The sequence below is a fragment of the Gorilla gorilla genome, chromosome X (assembly GCF_029281585.2).
Source record: "Gorilla gorilla gorilla isolate KB3781 chromosome X, NHGRI_mGorGor1-v2.1_pri, whole genome shotgun sequence".
NCBI lineage: Eukaryota > Metazoa > Chordata > Mammalia > Primates > Hominidae > Gorilla > Gorilla gorilla.
The window spans coordinates 51,915,136-51,929,413 of NC_073247.2; the positions used below are offsets into that span (position 1 = coordinate 51,915,136).

At 40.0% G+C, this 14,278-nt stretch overlaps 1 protein-coding gene across 17 annotated transcripts in view; it reads right to left on the minus strand.

Moving 5' to 3' along the window:
- Positions 1 to 14,278, minus strand: part of CASK (calcium/calmodulin dependent serine protein kinase) — a 412,700-nt gene that overhangs the window by 25,833 nt on the left and 372,589 nt on the right. For all 17 annotated transcript variants that reach the window (XM_055376433.2, XM_055376435.2, XM_004064027.4 and 14 more), the window contains 2 exons: positions 12,907 to 13,103; positions 1,884 to 1,999 (listed from right to left, as the gene is read on the minus strand). In XM_055376433.2, coding sequence (XP_055232408.1) covers positions 1,884 to 1,999; positions 12,907 to 13,103 — 313 coding nt within the window. The remainder of the gene's footprint in view (positions 1 to 1,883; positions 2,000 to 12,906; positions 13,104 to 14,278) is intronic.

Below are 14,278 nucleotides of genomic sequence, written 5' to 3' on the forward strand. Positions count from 1 at the left end.
AATTGACTCTTTGACAGCATTTAGAGAATTCTAGTTTTTCAATGAATTTCTTACTTTCCTCAGAGCTGAATTAAAGAATATTGGCAAACTGAATACTCCTGTTTACATGACCTCTATTAGTACAGCATAAATCTAATGATAAACTGACAGCCTGAACCAGCCATTTCTTTGCTTTTCTAGGTGTAAGTTAATTTCAATCCCATCTATATCTATGTATCATTTAACACTGCTGTACAAATTACAAGGTGAGATGCATACATTTCTCAATTTATATGTCAACACATCTCCTTGTGAGCCTATTAGATTGTGTTAGACTGTTAGAAGCTGACAGAAGTAAGGGCAACTAAGGAGACTTGGTAATAACCACTGACGTTTTGTGTGAAGCAACATTCTGCTGATACTGCTGTGCATTTCTATTTAGTTTATTTTTATTTTGTATAGACAGGGTATTGCTGTTGCCCAGGCTGGCCTCGAACTCCTGGGCTCAAGCAATCTTCCTGCCTCAGCCTCCTAAGTAGCTGGGATTACAGGCACCACCACCGTGCCTGGCTCTGCAGTGCATTTCTTCAAATAGTATACTTGAGCATTTACTTAATAGTTGATACATTTTGTGTAACTAGTCTGCTTTAACTATTTCTTCCCTTCATAAAATCAAAAAAGCCATTATGAAACTACTGCTCTGTAGTAGTACATAACCAGAAATTATACTGTTTTTGGAAATAAAAATGTGGTACAATGTAACTAATCGAAGGGAATGATTCCTTATTTAACTGAGCCATTTAAACTTAACCCATGTGGCCACTCACATTCATTCCACATTATACAGCAGTTTGAAATGTTTACTTTTAATCTCTGATTGAGAAATGAACAATTCAGAGTACGTTATAACATTTACAGAGAAAAATGCATTTCATACTTGTCAGAAACATTATGCCATCAATCTGGGTATGCATGACTAGATTCACTTGATTTTTTGGGCCACATTTCTAATTTTTGGAGTTATTTCTGAAACCTTGGGAACTAACCTAATGCCAGTCAGGACTTTCAATTCCTCAGAAAAAGTTCCTTATAAAAGGAGTTGTATTAAGAAGTTATTGAAAATAACTTCTTGTATTAGCACTCCTGTATATTACCATGCATTTTCTTTAGCTTAAGTTGCACCCTGTGAATCTTCTGGGGATTCTATTGCAACAACAGATCATGCCTTTTTGGTATTAATTCCAGTTTTCAACAAGACAAGTGAACATTTTGACTTAAGTTGAATACAAACTTCCATATGGGCAAACATACATACTATAAAGGGAAGGCCAAGATAAGATTCTTGCTCTTGTGGTAGCTTGGAAATACCATGAGGGAAGAAGACGACTCACAGAAATGGACAAAACCAAGTTAGTGTCCATGTCATTTGTACTCTTTCAAACCAACCACAGAACCACCTGTGGCACAGTTCTCTGATAAGAGCACACCTCTACCCTCAGATGTTTATCTCAGGGCCACGCCCAAGGGCCAGGCAGGAGCCAGGAGGGAGGAGATCTGTTCAAGACCAATCCCAGCCAAGGAGATAAGAATCCTGGCTACTCAGCAAACTCTCAAGCTTTCATTTCTCAGGGGAGGACTTAACATGTTGGATTCTTTTCATTCCAGAGGATACTATTTCAAAATAACATTTTTGTCCTATAAAGTATAGCTCTGTAAAATATCTAGCAAATAACCAACATATTAATTGGAAGTAGGGGTTTCTTAAAGGTTTTGAAAGTTGATGAAGATCTCATATGGTAGAATTTTTTGGATAGAGAACACTGAAGACTGAATTAAAATATTACATCTTTTTAGGTCTTGGAGATGCTTAACCCAGCCTCAGTAACAGTTGTGCTTTTCCCTACCTGCATTGTGCTTTGCCAAATATTTATCTTTGTACTGCTTCTTTTTCTTGCCAAACCAAGTACAGCTGGCCTGCTGCTCCTGTTTGGTCTTCTCCATGGCAATGCAAGCTACTCGCCTAGCACACACAAAAAGAAAAATAAAATGAATTTATAATTCTGGTTGATAGAAGAGTCATCCATTTGAAGAATTTATATAAAACAGCATAACCATACTCATCCTAATCTTTTAAAAAATTTGGACAAAGGCTATTCTTTGGTTTTCATGACAATTTCCTAGAAATGTTTTTAAAATATAGGCTTATATTAAAATGGCATGGTATTCCTTGAACATATACTGACAACACAGATTAGATGCCTAAACATGTGGCCACGAGATACAGTAGAATGTTTCAACACAGGCCTGGTTTGAATTCTGGCTTTGTCACTTGTTAGCTGGTACTGAGCACCTAATGTCAGACACTTTTCTAGGAACTTTACATGTATTAACTCCTTTAATCTTTATAACAACACAGGGAATTGCATCACCATTTTACAGATGAGGGGATTGAAAGAATGAAAGGTTAAGCAATTTGCCCCAAATCACACAGCTAATAAGTGAAAGAGTGGGGAAGGTCTGGCACCAGAGCTCATCATCTTAGCCAGAATATTCTATCTGCAGTGTCTTTAAACTCTTGGAGCCTTTTGGATGGCTATTGTAAAGGTTTAGAACAAAAAATGTAAATAATGTCCCTAGTACAGTACCAGGCACACAGTATATGCTTAATAAATGGCACTACTGCTACATGGAGATTCTAATATAAGATATAAAAAGTGTGCTCTGATTAAATTCACAGTTATAACCACAATCAGGAAATTATAATTTTGATCTATAATATCCAGCATTGGTAACACAAAGATGATATTAAAAAGTTGCTCTTTCAGGTTCAGTCTAAACAAATACTTGCCTTTCAGAATACTGCCACAGAAGACTTTGCTCTCCTAATGATTTTGCTCATAGGGGCCAACCAAGGGTCCCCAAGTGAGTCACATGTAAGAGTCCAAAATCACGATCAGAATGCCATATGGTGCTATTGTAAATGGCAAGTTGCTTTACAATGACACTGTACTGATTTACACTCCTACAAGCAGTGTATGAACATTCCTATTGTTCCACTTCCTTGGCAACACTTGGTATTATCCGTCTTTAACTTTAGCCATCATGGTGGATGAATAATGGAATACCACTGTGTTTTTAATTTACATTTTAGTTTATGTTTCACTCATTAGTAAGACTGATCATTTTTTCATATGTTTAATGGCTACTGAATTTCCTCTTTCGTTAAGTGTCTGTTCAAGTCTTTTGACCGTTCTTCTGTTCAGTTGTCTTTTTCTCATAGATTTGTAGAAATTCTTTATATAGTCTAGATATTATGCTTTTGTTAGTTATTAATATACGTGTTGCAGATATCTTCTTCTACTCTGGTTTGCCTTTTTGCTCTCTTTATGGTATCACTTGATGAACGTAACTTATTAGTTTTAATTTAGTCAAGTTTATCAGTCTTTTCTTTAATGGGAAGTATTTTTGATATCTTAAGAAATCCTCAGCCAGGTGCGATGGCTCACGCCTGTAATCCCAGCACTCTGGGAGGCTGAGGCGGGCGGATCACCTGAGCTCAGGAGTTCACACGAGCCTGGGCAACATGGCGAAATCCCATCTCTACTAAAAATACAAAAATTAGCTGGGTGTGGTGGCATGTGCCTGTAGTCCCAGCTACTCCGGATGCTGAGACAGGATAATTACTTGAGACTGAGAGGTGGAGGTTGCAGTGATTTGAGATTATGCCAGTGCACTCTAGCCTGGGCAACTGAGCGAGACCTTGTCTTAAAAAAAAAAAAAAACAAAAATGAAATCCTTAGCAGGGGATTTCCCAACACTTTGGGAGGCCAAGGAGGGAGGCTCACTTAAGGCCAGGAGTTTGAGATCAGCCTGAGCAACATAGCAAGACCCTATCTCTACAAAAAAAAACAAAAAACAAAAAACAAACAAAAAAAAATTAGCTGGGTGTGATTGGGTGTGATGTTACGTGCCTGTAGTCCCAGCTACTAGGGAGGCTGAAGCAGGAGGATGACTTGAGTCCAGCAGTTCCAGGCTGCAGTAAGCCAAGACTACACCACTGCACTCCAGCCTGGGAGACAGAGACCCTGACTTTAGAAAAATAAAAAATAAATAAAAATAAAAAGAAATCCTTCCTTGTCCCAGAAGATATTCTCCAATATTACCTTCTCAAAGTTTATAGTTTTGTCTTTTACATTTTGGGTATTAATGTACTAGTACTGCTGTTTTTTTTTGTTTTTGAGACAGATTCTTCTTGTGATGCCCAGGCTGGAGTGCAGTGGTGCAATCTTGGCTCACTGTAACCTCTGCTTCCCAGGTTCAAGCAATTCTCATGCCTCAGCCTCCTGAGTAGCTGGGATTACAGGTGTGTGCCACCATGCCTGGCTAATTTTTGTATTTTTTTTAGTAGAAATGGGGTTTCACCATGTCGGCCAGGCTGGTCTTAAACTCCTGCTTCGTGTGATCCACCTGCCTTGGTCTCCCAAAATGCTGGGATTACAGGCGTGAGCCACTGCGCCCGGCCTAGAACTGATTTTTGCTTATGGTGTAAAGGAGGGGTCCAATTCCTTTTTTCTTCCTAATGGATACCCAATTGTCCTACATTATTGAAAAGCCTGTCCATTCCTCATTGCTGTGCAGTGCTATTTCTGTCACACATCAAGTGTCCATTTATGTATGAGAGTGTTTTCAGGTTCTCTATTCCTTTCTGGTCTATTTGAGCATCTCTAAACCCATACCTTATTATCTTGTTTACTATAGTTTTGTAATAAGTCTTGGTATCTGGTAGAGCAAGACCTCCTTCCTTGTTCTTCAAGAGCATTTTGGCTATTCCTGACCTTGTGCATTTCCATGTAGACTTTAAACTTAGCTTGTCAATTTCAAAACTGTTGGGATTGCATCTTATCTACGAAATCTATCTAGGAAGAATAGACATCCCTACAATACTGAGTCTTCCAGTCCTTAAACACAGTATGTCTCTCCATTTACTTATATCTTTTTAAATGTCACGAGATATAATTCCCCACCCCCCCGCCCCCCGCCGAGATGAAGTCTTACTCTGTCACCCAGGCTGGAATGCGGTGGTGCAATCTTGGCTCACTGTCATCTTGACCTCCTGGGTGCAAGTGATCCTTCCGCCTCAGCTTCCTAAGTAGCGGACTACAGGTGCATGTCACCCAGTTTTTTTTTTTCTTGAGACAGAGTGTCGCTCTGTTGCCCAGGCTGGAGTGTAATGGTGCGATCTCAGCTCACTGAAACCTCTGTCCTCCCAGGTTCAAGTGATTCTCCCTGCCTCAGCCTCCCAAGTAGCTGGGATTACAGGTGCCTGCCACCACGCCCAGCTAATTTTTATATTTTTAGTAGAGATGGGGATTTGCCATGTTGGCCAGGCTGGTCTCGAACTCCTGACCTCAGGTGATCCGCCTGCCTTAGCCTCCCAAAGTGCTGAGATTACAGGTGTGAGCCACCGAGCCTGGCCTAATTTTTGTATTTTTGTAGAGACTGGACCTTGCTATGTTACCCAGGACAGTCTCAAACTTCTGGGCTCAAGTGATCCACCTGCCTTGGCCTCCAAAAGTACTGGGATTACAGGCATGAGCCACTGTACCCGGTCTCAATAAATTTTATAATTTATTCTGTAAATGTCTTGACATCTTTGTTAGATTTATTCCTAGGTTATTTTATTTTTTAAGACAGAGTCTCTCTCTGTCGCCCAGGCTGTAGTGCAGTGGCATAATCTTGGCTCACTGCAACCTCCACCTTTCAGGATTGACATATTCTCATGCCTCAGCCTCTTGAGTAGCTGGGACTACAGGTGTGCGCCACTACACCCAGCTAATTTTTGTATTTTTTTTTTCCCTTTAGTAGAGATGGGGTTTTGCCATGTTGGCCAGGTTGGTCTTGAACTCCTGGCCTCAAGTGATCCGCCCACCTTGGCCTCCCAAAGTGCAGGGATTACAGGCATGAGTCACCATGCCTGGTCATTTTTTAATAAAGGCTTTGTAAATGGTATTTTAAGAAACACTTTGCAACACTAAAACTTTCAAACACATACAAGGATATAGTGTAATGAAACCCAGCTATCTACAACCCAGCTTTGACAATTATTAGTCATAGCTTATTTTATTTTTTTATTATTTATTTATTTATTTTTGAGACAGAGTCTCACTCTGTTGCTCAGGCTGGAGTGCAGTGGCACGATCTCGGCTCACTGCAACCTCCGCCTCCCGGGTTCCAGCGATTCTCCTGTCTTGGCCTTCCAAGTAGCTGTGATTACAGGCACCCGCCACCATGCTCAGCTAATTGTTTTTGTATTTTTAGTAGAGATGGGGTTTTGCCACGTTGGCCAGGCTGGTCTCGAACTCCTGACCTCAGGTGATCCGCCCGTCTCGTCCTCCCAAAGTGCTGGGATTACAAGTGTGAGCCACTGCGCCTGGCCTTATTTTATTTATACCACCTTATCACAGATTATTTTGGAACAAATCCAAGAGTACAGTTTTCTTCTGAAATCCCTTTAAAATCTATAGGTTCCCTCTCCCTCCTTTTTCTTTTCTTACAATTTCTTTGTTGTAGAAACTAGTTTGTCCTTTAGTTTCTGTAGAGTCTGGATTTTTCTGACTGTGTCCCTGTGGTATCTTTAGTATGTCTCTCTGTCCTTTGTATTTCCTGCAAATAGGTAATAAAACCTAGAGGCCTAATCAGATCCAGTTTTGTGTGTGTGCAAGAACACTTTATAATATTATGGTGTTGCAAGTGGTGTTATGTATGGTACCCTTTAAAAGTTTTATTTTCTGCTTGTGGCTTGTGAATAGAATTGATTTTCGTATATTGATTTTTTTTTTTTTTTGAGATGGAGTCTTGCTCTGTCGCCCAGGCTGGAGGGCAGTGGCGCGATCTCGGCTCACTGCAAGCTCCACCTCCCGGGTCCAAGCCATTCTCCTGCCTCAGCCTCCCAAGTAGCTGGGACTACAGGCGCCCACCACCACGCCCAGCTAATTTTTTTGTATTTTTAGTAGAGACGGGGTTTCACCATGTTAGTCAGGATGGTCTCGATCTCCTGACCTCATGATCTGCCTGCCTCGGCCTCCCAAAGTGCTGGGATTACAGGCGTGAGCCACCATGCCTGGTCCCTTGTATATTGATTTTATATCAGCAACCTTTCTAAACCTTGCTACTAATTCTAATTGTCTACAGATTCCTTTGAATTCTACACACAGAATCATATCATCTGCAAATTTTTTCCCTTTCTAGTAATGTTAGTTGTAGGTTTACTATACATGTCGTTTATCAGGTTAAGTTCCCCTCAATTCATAGTTTATGAGACTTTTAATCTGATTGGGTTTTGAATTTTACCAAATGCTTTTTCTGCATCTATTGGTATGACTATGTGGATTTTCTTCTTTAGTCTGTTAATCTAGTGGATCGGCTGATTGGTTTTCAAATGCTGAACCAGCTATGCATTCCCAGTACAAACTCCACTGGCTCATAATATACTATCTTTTTAATATATTACTGGATTCAATTTGCTAATATTTTGCTGAGGATTTTTACTTCTGTGTTCATGACAGATACTGGTATGTAGTTTTCTTGAACTGCCTTTACTGAATTTTGGTATCAGGGTAACGTTGACATCATAAAATGATTTGGGAAGTATTATTTTCTATTTTCTTAAAGAGGCTGTCTTCCATATCTCTTACTCGCTCTTGTTCACTGAAGTTTTTATGTATTTATTTTTGGTTGGGGGAAAGACATTTATTGGAAAATACTGCGAACTCTCAATAATAGTATCAAAGTCCATCTCCATATATTACCCACGTGGCATACAGAGGAGGCTGATAAAGGCTTGCTTTGGGGATTCTTTTGGTGCAAGTCAATAAGTGCTATTAGTCAGAACTAAAAGGCATAGACTCTTTGGAAACAAACAGAATTGAGGAATTTTTTGACAGGTTAAGAGACAAAATCGTGTGACCTTGTGAAGCTTATGTTACAATGTAGAGAGTATCTTATAATAAATGTTCTTAAGCTTAAAACAAAAATACACGTTCCCAGGAAAAAATTGTGGCATAGTCTCATGTGGTGTGATGACAGAGGAATGAAATTGATTTTTACCAGACACTCCAGAAATAAACATTAGCTCTTTTAGCTCAGTAAGTGCACAGAAACCGTGTTAGGGTTAAGGTCAACCTGGAAGGAAATTTCAAACACATGCCTAACAATTTATTGATGGCTTAGATCAGGATCTTGTAGGCAAGGCAAGGGGAGGGATGACAGAGTCCGGGAGCTAAAATATATCGAAGGACTAAATTGATGTGCCTAGAGTAAGGCATTTGGGTCCGAAAAAACTGATTTCTCATCTAGAAAATGTGAAGAATGTGACTTGGTAGCAATATATTTGATCAAAGTTTTGGGGGTCTGGCTGATACAATTGTTTCAAATCTTTCTTGTTAGTATTGGATGCCCACTGACATCCCAGAGGCCAATTCAGTTTCCAAGCAAAGGAAAATTGATCTTTCTCTTCTGCCAGGAATAGCTTCCTATACCCCCAAAGTCCTATTCAGGTCTTGGGGTACACACTGCCCAGTGGGCCTCTTTCTTATCATCTCAGTTAGAATCCTTTTCTCCCTCTATATATTTTGCAACTTTAACAGTTCATTTTTTTGGCAATATATTGAACATATTTAAAGTATACAAATTTATCAGTTTTGATATCTGTAAACATCCCATGAAACTATCACTACAATCAAGAAAAACATATTCATAGCCAGGTGTGGTAGCTCACACAGGTAATCCCAACACTTTAGGAGGTTGAGGCGGGCAGATCACCTGAGGTCAGGCGTTCGAGACCAGCCTGGCCAACATAGTGAGATCTCATCTCTATCGAAAATTTAAAAATTAGTTGGGCGTGGTGGCAGGCGCCTGTAATCCCAGCTACTTGGGAGGCTGAGATAGGGGGATTGCTTGAATCCAGGAGTTCCAGGCTGCAAGGAGCCAAGATTGCACCACGGCACTCCAGCCTGGGAGACAGAGAGGGACCTTGACTTTAGAAGAATAAAAATAAAAAATAAAAAATAAAAATGGCTGGGCGCGGTGGCTCACACCTGTAATCCTAGCACTTTGGGAGGCCGAGGCAGGCAGATCACTTGAGGTCAGGAGCTCGAGACCAGCCTGGCCAACCTGGTGAAACCCTGTCTCTACTAAAAACACAAAAAATTAGGCAGGCGCCTGTAATCCCAGCTACTTGGGAGGCTGAGGCAGGAGGATCACTTGAACTGGGGAGGCTGAGGTTGCAGTGAGCTGAGTTTGCGCCACTGCACTCCAGCCTGGGTGACAGGGCGAGACTCCGTCTCCAAAAAAAGAAAAACATATTCATTACCTCCAGAATTTCCTCATGTCCCTCTGTAATTCCTCCCTCCCTCCACCCCCATCCCCAGGCAACTGTCATTATAGATAAGTTTGCATTTTCCAGAAGTTTATGTAAATGGAATCATATAGCGTGTTCTCTTTTTTGCCTGGCTTCTATCACTCAGCATAATGATCTTGTGTTTCATCCATACTGCTGCATATATCAATAGTTTGATCCTTTTTATTGCTGAGTGGCATTCCATTGTATGGATATATCACAATTTATTGATCTATTTACCCACTGATGAAACTTCAAAAAAATTTTAGCCATTCTAATAGGTGTGACCACTGAGATTCTAATTTTGTTACTGCATGTTTCCCCCGGATGTTCCTCTGGTTCTTTTTAAAATCTGCTATGTCATTAACATTTTTTTTCTGCTCTCTGAAGATATTTTACAAGCTTATTATTGATTTTTAAAAACCTGGGCTAGGCGTGGTAGCTCACACTTGTAATCCCAGCACTTTGGGAGGCTAAGGTGGAAGGATCACTTGAGCCTAGGAGTTGGAGATCACCCTGGGCAACATAGTGAGACCTCATCTCTACAAAAAAAAAAAAAAAAGAAAAAGAAAAAAATTAGCTGGGTGTGGTGGTGCACGCCTGTTGTCCCAGCTACTGGGAAGGCTGAGGTGGGTGGATTGCTTGGGTCCAGGAGGTCGAGGCTGCAGTGAGCCGTGATCATGCCATTGCACTCCAGCCTGGGCGAGAGCACAATACCTTGTCTCAAAAACAAACGAACCAACCTGGTAAGCTTATTTTTAAAATCTTTGTCTCTTAATTCCAATATATGCAGTAGGTTTGGGTTTGTTTCTATTATCTGTCATTTCTGTTGGGTCTTACTTGTTTCCTTGTGTGCCTGATAATTTTGACTTGCTGGCTACTGCCCTGGAAAAAGTTTATGTCGGGCAGATAGGATGAAGTTAGTGGGGGTTAGGATAAAAGTGTTTGCCTTCAGAGACTTTCTGTTTATACCATACATCTGAAACTATTAGTAAAGAAAGGGGAAACTTCAAATCAAGTACATGGCTTCAGCTCCCCTGGCTGCCCCAGGCTGTGTGTACCTGGGTGCAAATCCATTCAAGGTGGACTGGTGGCCACAATTTGGACGTTTGTTCCCAATTTCCTCATCTTTTGCTTTGCTCAGTGACAAGGCAGCTTTCTCTACAGTCCTCCCGTGTTGAAGGGAAATAAGGGTATGCTTATCTGTTTCCTTTTAGCCTGGGGGGACTGCCTCTTGCACTCCTAACAATGAGGAAGGTCTTCTAACAGATTCCTCAACTTGTACTGGCCTTAGATCTTAACCTTGGTTCTCTGGCACAGAAGTGTTCAGTAATGACAAATGCCCTGTTTGCAAAATGGGCCATTTGGTAACTCTGATATTCCACTTACCATTCTTATTAAAGGCTTTCACATAAAAATTGGTCACTGAGGCCTGGTGCGGTGGCTCACACCTGTAATCCCAGCACTTTGGGAGGCCAAAGCGGGTGGATCACGAGGTCAGGAGTTCACGACCAGCCTGGTCAACATGGTGAAACCCTGTCTCTACTAAAAATATGTGGTGGCGGGTGCCTGTAATCCCAGCTACTCAGGAGGCTGAGGCAGGAGAATTGTTTGAACCCAGGAGGTAGAGGTTGCAGTGACCTGAGATCGTCCCATTGCACTGCAGCCTGGGCGACAGGGCAAGACTCCATCTCAAAAAAAAAAAAAAAAAAAAAAAAAATTGGTCACTGAGCTCCCCAATACCTTTTTTTATTTCCCGGAGACAGAGTCTCACTCTGTCGTCCAGGCTAGAGTGCAGTGGCGCGATCACGGCTCACTGCAACTTCCACTTCTCAGGCTCAAGCAATTCTCCTGCCTCAGCCTCCCAAGTAGCTGGGATTACAGGTGCCTGCCATCACACCTGGCTAATTTTTTTTTTTTTTTATTTCAAGTAGAGACAGGGTTTTACCATGTTGGTCAGGCTAGCTTCGAACTCCTGACCTCAAGTGATCTGCCCGCCTCGGCGTCCCAGAGTGCTAGGATTACAGGTGTGAGCCACCGTGCCTGGCCCCTGATACCTTTTCAGCTATTCAGTGCTTTCAAGGTCATTTTAAAAACATATTTTCTGCAGCACTTTTCATTTTTTTTCATCAGGAGGATTTATCCAAATAATCTCATCCACCATTACAGGAAATAGGAAGCAAATCTGCTTTTTGCACTGCCATCACTCAGGATTCCTCCAGAGGACTCGGAGTTTTAGAAATTGGTGAAACGTTTCTATAGATGATCTGACTAGGCAGAAGAGGTCTGGAATCTACACAATTATTTTCAATAAATGCCCATAATATATGGTAACATTAAAGAAGACATTCTGTAAAATGTAAATATCAGTAAGAATATAATGGCATCATCATGACAACGACTTAGAGATTGCTTTCCTCTTGCTTATGCTTGAACTGTTTCTCGAAGATCAGACTGAAAGACAATGCCAGATGGAAGGCTGCTGCTTCTCCATTTGGGCCCACGTTTCCTTATGTATAAAATGATGGCATCTGAAGTCCTCATCAGCTCCAACATTCTAAATTTAATACTATTTTTTGGGGAAACATGGGATAGCTGAAAGAGGCGATCAAGCAAAAGAGATTAACTGAGAAATCTCTTAACTAGCGAGAAAAATAGATAAAAGCAGGTAGAAATTTCTATGGACTCAATGTCTTTGGTCTCTTTTAGCTGGGTTCAAGTATTTTAGGAGGAACTGGCAGGATGCTTAATGGCTGTTATTTTTTGCCACATGAAACAAAACTCAGACATTATCTCTTTTGTGCTAGAAATAATCTGGTATATTGCCCAAGTACCAACAAAGGTAAAACCATCAATATTTTCCAAAAGACAGTTCAACTAAGGAAACGGTAACAATAATAGCAGAAATAGATTTTATCAAAATATACAGTGATCTGTGACTCCTTTTCTCTCAGTTAAAAACAGTGCCTAAAACCCCTAACTTTAGCCTGCTTTTAGGGCTTAAACTTTCTAGCAGAAAAGATATTTTTAAAGGACTGGCAAGGTAAAGAACAAAGCTTCTGACTACCTCCTTCTAACAGTGAAATACATTTTATCTTCAAATACTCTGAGTGACACTGAAGCACTGCACCTACATTTTTTGCTGGTGGTGGGATGGGATGGGCATGAAAGCATGTAGAAGGGCAAGGAGAAGGTACATTTTTTTAATGCCATTCTAAAACAATTATAACAGCATATAGGAGTGGAGGGCTCTGCTGTGAGACCATGACTTGGCTCAGGGCTGCTCACCCAATCTCTTTCCAGACCTTCCTTTCTTTGTGTGTAAAATGAAGCCCTGACTCTGCAACTAGGATCTCACTAGATACTGAAGATATAGAATTCTTGGATGACTAATTTAAATTTTGTTTGGCTCGTAAAGGAAGGAATATATCAAACAGGTTTTACACTCTAAAATAATATAAAATTGGAAAATGGATGGTCAGGGCTTTGTTTTTATAACCAAGCAAAGCAAAACATGCATAAAAACATACCATTCCTGAAGTTCAGGAGAAGGAATGAGACCTGCAGTTCCATTTTTGGAGTTTTCCAGTTTACCCTGCCACCAATTATGATCATCCTTACTAATAATCTGGATGATGTCACCAACTCTGAATCGAATGCCAGCTTCTTTACAGGGGATGAGGTCATCCTTGGCTGGATCATATTCAAATTGTGCTCTTACATAGATCTATAAAACAGGAGTTTGTAAGAAAGGATGCCATAGTGATGTGAAAGAGAAGTTAGCTCTAATGTCATAACCACACACCAACACTTACAATACAAACAGGACATCAGATGGTGAAAGCAAAAACAATGCATGGAAATACGACACAAAAAACTTCTACCGCTAGAAACAATGTACTAGTAATCTTTGATGAGTATAGCTTCAAAACTTTGCTGTTTTTATTTGGAAGGAACACTTGAAATACTTGTTTAATAAAAATAAAGACTTAATTTATGCTTTTACTGTAACAGAATAGGCCTCTAATTATAGAAAAGTATGCTCGCTCTTTTTTAAGCCTGCATTGGTGATGCTGGCACTATGGATACGTTGTTATGACTGTGTGGCAGCCTTTAAGCCATAAATACTAGCAGTCAGGATAGGTTTTAACCCTAAAGCAGCACACGATATAAAATTAGCAAGAACTCTGGGTTGGTATCTTGCTGTAGAATGCTTATATGACAACTGGCAGTGTGTCTACACACTGCTGATAAAGTTAAGTGTAACTCAAACAATTTTTTAAAAGTTAAAAAAAAGCTTCATTTTTTTCTAATTTAGGTTTTAGGTTTGTATTTTACTCTTCTGAGAGAATAAAAATGAATTTGAACCCTAGCTTCCCCCAATGTAACACTTGAAATCAGCACAGAGCTTCAAGACATGCATAGTTCAAGGCTCTGAGTTTTATGATATGTGAGTTTACTTAGGAAATAGATTAGCATTCAAGGGTTTATTATATGGCAGCATTTTATGAATTATTTTATTTTTTAAATGCTTTAAGATAAGGTAATTCATACCCAATGTTCCATCAATTATACAGTCTTAAGACAAAATTATGGGTGAATTCTATCAGGTACTAATTTATACATATCTTAACACTAAATCTGATTATTTTTAATACCATATTTCAAGATAAAAATCCCATAAAAATTCTATCTCTTGAAATTAAAATTGAATATTAATGTTTAAGTCACTGTAAAACCAACCTGAAGACTTTGGAACCGCTGTGTGATTTTTTCTGTTTATTTTCAGCAATCCAGCCTATAAAATTAACAAGTCTCTGCATTTGCATTTAAAATCTATACCTCTAAAGTGCTGGCAATTTGAAAGTTACTTGCCAGTGTTAGGCAGCACTTAACTTTTCA